The 6,667-nt window shown below is 34.6% G+C and overlaps 2 protein-coding genes across 2 annotated transcripts; one reads left to right on the top strand and one right to left on the bottom strand.

The window, feature by feature from the left end:
* Positions 1–247: 247 nt before the first annotated feature.
* Positions 248–1,138, bottom strand: LOC120602196 (olfactory receptor 9K2-like; the record flags this gene model as incomplete). Its single annotated transcript, XM_039862209.1, has 1 exon — positions 248–1,138. A coding segment is annotated over exon 1 (855 nt), but the record flags the coding sequence as incomplete, so codon positions are not given.
* Positions 1,139–5,188: 4,050 nt separating this feature from the next.
* On the top strand, positions 5,189–6,124 carry LOC120602109 (olfactory receptor 12-like). Its single transcript, XM_039862070.1, has one exon. The coding sequence runs from the start codon at positions 5,189–5,191 to the stop codon at positions 6,122–6,124; it is 936 nt and encodes a 311-aa protein (XP_039718004.1).
* Positions 6,125–6,667: the final 543 nt, after the last annotated feature.

The following is a 6,667-nucleotide window of genomic DNA, read 5'->3' as shown; positions in this document are numbered from 1 at the left end:
TAAGTACACGGAATTCTAATAAACTCTCTAAAATATAAATATTTCTAAGATCAGTGGGTACATTCTTTGAGTCGATGCTTCCCCAAATTGTCATAATGTCTGGGCTTTTCATTTATATCATTATCAAAATAGAATTAAATAAAAATAATTTTTCTTCAGAATTTTTCTCAGAGGTGAGTGACTTCTTTATTTCTCAGATAATAAGAGAATAAATAAAAATTTCTCGGAGAATAAATAAAAAATTCAACATGAGAGTGACTAGGGTGTAACATAAGGAGGCCACTTTACTCAGCTCAGGAAATCTGTCGGGAGTGAGATACATAAAAAAGACAGCACCATACAATACACTCACGACTCCTAGGTGAGAGCTGCAAGTGGGGAAGGCTTTCTTTCGTCCTTCACTGGAGTGTATCTTTAGAACAGTGGACACAATATACATGTAAGAAACAATAATAACTATGATGGTAGGCAAAATGATGATGCTGGATAAGAAAAAAGAAATCATTTTATAGATAAGGAGGTCAGAACAAGATAGTCTCTGAAGTGGGCGAGTATCACAGTAAAAGTGGTCAATGGCCCGAGAAGAACAAAAGGATAAAGTAAATGTCATGCTGGTTTGAAGAACTGAGCTGATGCAGCCACAAAAATAGGAACCAGCCACCAGCTGAGTGCAGAGACGTGTTGACATCTGGACAGAGTAGAGGAGTGGGTTGCAGATGGCAATGAAGCGGTCATAAGCCATGGCTGCCAGGAGAAATCCCTCGGTCACAATGAAGAGAGTAAAGAGAAAGAACTGGGTCACACAGCCTGCAAAGGAGATGGACTTGCTCTCAGACCAGAAGTTGATCATGGCCTTGGGGGCAATAACAGACGAGTAGAAGAGGTCAATGAAGGAGAGGTTGCCTAGGAAGAAATACATTGGTGTGTTCAGGTGGGGATCGGTCATAATAATGGCCATCATCCCAACATTCCCTAGAAGGACCGTGGCATATACAAGTAGAAAAAGCAGGAAGAGAAGAATGTGGAGCTCTGGGCGGACTTGGAAGCCTACAAGAATGAAGTTAGTCACTTCTGAGAGATTGCTTGTTCCCCTGTCACCCATGGCAGAAACCTACTGCGAGGCATAAGGCAAAATAAAATGTACCAGAATCCAGTTTATTCTTTCACACCCTTGATCTTCCCACAATAGCAATATCAATAACAATATGCGAATGCTTATAAATACATAAGAAACACTTACCTTCTAACCATAATAGATGGGACATCAGGAAACCCTCAGTAAATCCAAAGATTGAAATTATTCAGTGCACTTTGATAATGGTCAACCTAATATGGAAATTAATAGCAATTAGACAACTAGAAAACTCTAGTTATTGAAAATAAACACTTTCAAAAATCCATGGATAAAAAAGAACTCAAACTAAATTTTTATTTAATTCGAACTAAATTATGATGAACTATGATATTATTTAACCTTCTGGGATGCCATAAAAGAAGTATTTAGAGGGATATATAAGGATAGAGGGATAAATTAGGATCATTTTGAAATGTATAGGACATGATTGTGGAAAGTCTTGAAAATTTTTATGTGAGATTATTTCTCAAAATGTTAGTTGAGGAATCTTGGTATTTTCTAGAGTAGTGTTCATTACTGTGGGTCAAATCCAGTTGCACTTATTCATTTATGTGTCATCTATGGCTGGTTTCACACTATAATGGCAGAACTGAGGATATACGAAGAGAGGGAATTTCTTTTTCCTTCAGTATGCTTTTTGGGGTGTTTCCCTTTTTGGCTCTAGCACCTAGTAGGCAAACTTCACCATGGTTCTCACTCTTTGAGAAATTCCCAGGCTCCTAGGATCTTTTTAAAATTTTATTTTATTAAATTTATTAGGGTGGCATTGATAAAATTATATGGGTTTCTAGTGTACAATTCAATAATACCTCATATGTATATTGCATTGTGTGTTCAACACCCAAAGTTAAATTCCCTTCTGTCATCATATGTTTGACTCCCTTTGCCCTTATCTAACTCTCCCTTCCCTTCTTTCCATCTGGTAACCATAAAACTGTTGTCCATGTCTATGAGTCTCTGTTTCTCTTGTTTGTTGCTTTCAGTTTTATATTCCACGTGCGAGTGAAACCATATAGTTCTCAACTTTTCTGACTTATTTCACTTAGCATGATAATCTCAAGACTCATCCATGTTGTTGCAAATGGCAGTATTTCATTTTTACTTATGGCTGAGTAATATTTCATTGTTTACTGAATATCTACCACATCTTTATCCAATCATCTATCAAACAAAGGGCACTTAGATTGTTTCCATGTCTTGGCTACTGTGAATAATGCTACAATGAACATCAGGGTACATATCTTTACAGATAAATATTTTTGAATTTTGGGGTTAAATACCCAGAAGAGAGATTACTGGGTCATACGGTAATGCTATTCTTAACTTTTTGAGGAACCCCCATATATTTTCCATAGGAGCTGTACAAAGTTACTTTCCTACCAGCAGTTTGAGGGTTCCTTTTCTCCCACGAGCTCTCCAATATTTGTTATTACTTGTCTGTTGATGATAGCCATTCTAACAGGTGTGAGGTTGTATCTCATCCCAGAATCTTTTAACACCACCTCTTCTTGTGCCTTGAAATTGTAGATGGAGGTATGATTGCCTGTTCTTGCTACTCTCTTTGTTACTTCAAAATTCCCTCTTTTAACCCAGCTCTTCCATTAACTCTTTAGATTAGTCTCTGTATTAATTTTCTTCTAATATAAGCATGATGTATATACAGCAGACATAAGAAATAAATTTCTAAAAGTAAGGGTCATAATCTATTCAAATGGAAAATCATGAATGTCCCTCTGTGTAAGCCATGAAAGTAAAGAATCAGGTACTTCTCATTCAAATGTGTTTTTTAAACATTATTTTGTTCTGTAAATAGAAGGTAAGTTCTCACATTTTCTAGAGAGCCCTTCTAACTTTCTAAAAGTCTGATGAATTTACTAATTAATAACTTTTCTCATTTTTCTTTTTGCATTGTGATACAAAATACATTACTGGTGAGAGATACCTTGGTCCCTGGTTAATATCTTGCAGAGGGAATATACCCACTGCTCTGGTTTCCCTCATCATGAGAGCATTTCTCTCAGGACCCATCCCAGATCTGTTTGTTGGTTTAATCAATGAAAAAGCACAGTAAAATGAGAGAGAGCAAGCGAGCTAGAATTTCTGCTAGTACTTCTTCAGCTTAGTTTTGAGTCATGATCTGAACAGCGAGGAAACGCAATCCCTGTTACAGAAAATCTTCCTGTTAAACTAAGGTTTGCTTTTCACACTTTGTTTCTTCATGAATGTACTCAATTTCACATACAGTTGAGAGTTTATTAAGAAAAGAAGTAGTATCATTCTTAAGAATATCTTATATTTAACTTGTTTATTTTCAACACTCTTTTCTTTTAGATAGTATTAGTTACATCTTTTTTTTTTTCTCCAGTTTTTCTGTTGAAACCAGAAACTTGTTTATGTAAATTGTGAATTTTGGGAAAGCATGCATTTTTGTAGTTGATAGGCTCTACTAGAGATTATTTTGGCCATTCTTCTGCCTTCTAAAATTAATCAGTCAACATTGCTGTTTACCTTAATTTTTTCAAAAAAGAAGTTATTGAACTAGACCAAGGTGATTCTAGTGTACCTTCATAATCCCAGCCTGTTTTAAAAGAATGTCAAAATTAGTGAGGTCATAACAATGACAACCACAGAAATAACTAGACATTTTATAGTTTATGTTACATATAATTTTATTATAATTATGCAATTGATATATAAATTTACATATATAATTATCAATTTTTATAATTATAAAATTATAAAAAAATTCATAAATTTATTGTTTGTCAGTTTTCTTTTACATTGTATGATAGATTATTGAATAGTAAACCACTGTGCCACTCAATCTTATGACTATAATAAATAAGCCTCAAGTTTTTTTGTTTCAGTTTCCCTATTTATAAAATTAGAAAAAAATTTTTTTCTCTTTTTCTGATGTATGTTAAGGATATTTTATAGTCATAATAGTATAAGTCTAAATAAATATAATGCAGCCTTGTTTAAATAATATTTCTTCCCTTTTCTTCACTTGTAGCTATCTTTAAATTGTCTTGTGTGCCTTCTGTCCTTCATATGCACAGATATCTGTATTTCTGAAAAGAGAAAATTCTCTGCCCAAGATCTTAGAATTCTCCACTTGCAAAATCCAAAGAAAACAAAAGAAGGAAGGAAGGGAGGGAGAGAGGGAAAGAGGGAGGAAAGGAGAAAATTAATCTTTGTCAATGAGATTATACTGTTTATTCTCTCTGCTCTCATCATCATCATCACCACCACAACTGTCATTCTGGTTTCCTAAGCTTATATCCCCTCTACTGTCCAGAAGGTCCCTACAACCCACGGCACGAGTACGACCTTCTTCACCTGTGGCTCCCATAGGGCAGTGGTGAATTTATCGTTGTGTTTAGAAAACATAAGCAAGAATTACTTCTGTTTTTAGCAGATGGACTGTGCCACTGAGAGTATATGTCACTATAGGGACAAAAGTAATGGAAGAAATAAGGACATGAGGTTAATGTGTAAAAGGATGATGCTTTTGACAGGATCTGAAGTCTTTTTCCTAATAAAGATAGGTACAATCTTTGTGTATTGTTTTTCTATATAGATAAACTAACCATTAAAAAATAAAATGAGACCGTTAATTGGATAAATTTTTGCTCCGAATATAACCTTAAGTGGATATTAATATCTTTGAGAAATATCTTCCACTAAAGGACGCAACTCTCAATGGCAGTAAACTGATAATAAAACAAAAAAAGAAAAAAAAGGTCTTGTTTCCAGATATTTTCCTAGAATCCTCATTTTCCCAAAGCATACTTAGAGGACAAATCTGCATTATTTGCAAATAAGTATATCTAAAAAGGCTAACCAGTCAGATTGAACTCCACTAGGAAGGCTTTTTAAAAATAGTAATTCATTCTTTATGTTCATTTGTGTTTTGTAAAATATTGGGGTCAATATGATATGAAACAATTTTTTCCATGTTGGTTCTTAGTTATTTTTACTAAAACAAGTATTTTAGCCACTCTAGTTACTTCTTTCATTTTTTCTTTCTTCATTTCCACCTGTATCTCAGCTATGAAGAATGAGCTTAATAGGAATTACTCAGAAGTGACTGAGTTTATTCTGCTAGGGTTCAGAACCCCTCCAAAGCTACAGATCCTCTTATTCCTAGTATTCTTGCTGATCTACATGGTTACTGTGGTGGGAAATATCAGCATGATAATTGTCATTAAGATGGACTCCAGACTTCAAACGCTGATGTATTTCTTCCTTACAAACTTGTCCTATTTAGATCTTTGCTACTCCACAGTCATTTCAATCAAAACTTTAGCCAACTTTTTGTCTAATGAAAAGAAAATTTCTTACAATGGCTGTGCAACCCAGTTTTTCTTCTTTGCCTTGTTTGTCACAACTGAAGGCTTTATTCTGGCTGTCATGGCATATGATCGATTCTCGGCCATTTGCTCCCCTCTCCTTTACCCTGTGCACATGTGCCAGAAAGTCTGTGTTCGGTTGGTAACTGGATCCTATATCTGTGGAAGCATCAACTCCATAGTCCAAACGGGTTTCACCTTCAGTTTGCATTTCTGTGGAGAAAACAGGTTGGACCATTTTTTCTGTGATGTCCCAGCCCTGATCAAGATTGCATGTGATGACACCTATGTAAATGAGATTGTATTGTTTATTCTCTCTGCTCTCGTCATCATCACCGCTACAACTGTCATTCTGGTTTCCTATGCTTATATTCTCTCCACTGTCCTGAAGATACCTGCAACCCATGGCAGGAGTAAGACCTTTACCACCTGTGGTTCCCATATAGCCGTGGTGAGTTTATTCTATGGGACTGTGTTCTTCATGTATGCCCAACCTGGGGCCATCTCCTCACCAGAGCAAAACAAAATTGTAGCTGTGTTCTACACACTTGTAATACCAATGTTAAACCCTCTAATATATAGTCTGAGAAACAGAGATGTGAAAGATGCTGTGAAAAGAATATTATGCAGGAAGTGATTTACTGATATTTGTAAAACTATTGTATAGTGGACAGATTTTGTTTTCTAAGGGTCCTAGTTATCCTAGTTCTTGTAAAATTATTATATCAAAGATATTTTTATATATGGCAACAAATATTTTTCTGTGTTACAAAATAATACTTCTAACAATATAGGTCTATACATCATTATTTTATTTGCTTAGAATATATAAAAATGTTCTTAATTTATGATGTAATAATATTTGATTTCAGTTTTATTTTGATTAAGAAGTAAATATTCAGAGTAGTTATTCTGTAATAATTAAAATAATATCATTCTATGTGAACTGTTCTTTAACTTTTTTCTTCTGCAAAGCAACTAAGCTGATATTTGTTTGAAAAAAATAATAGCCCCATTGTTTAAGTGGCAAAATGGAATGGTCATGGTTACATAGAACCTTTTCTGGTAAAAGGCCTTTTCTTTTACAAAGATCTAGGTTTGTATTCTGAGGAATATCATCCTTAGATTTACTACTACAGAAAGGGAAACCACAAAGTATTATTTGAGAAGCAATTCTTCA

This window comes from Pteropus medius, unplaced genomic scaffold, assembly GCF_902729225.1.
Source record: "Pteropus medius unplaced genomic scaffold, Ma_sr-lr_union100, whole genome shotgun sequence".
In the NCBI taxonomy this organism is placed as follows: domain Eukaryota; kingdom Metazoa; phylum Chordata; class Mammalia; order Chiroptera; family Pteropodidae; genus Pteropus; species Pteropus medius.
Note: the sequence above shows the minus strand (reverse complement) of the source record. Positions and strands in the feature narration are given on the sequence as shown.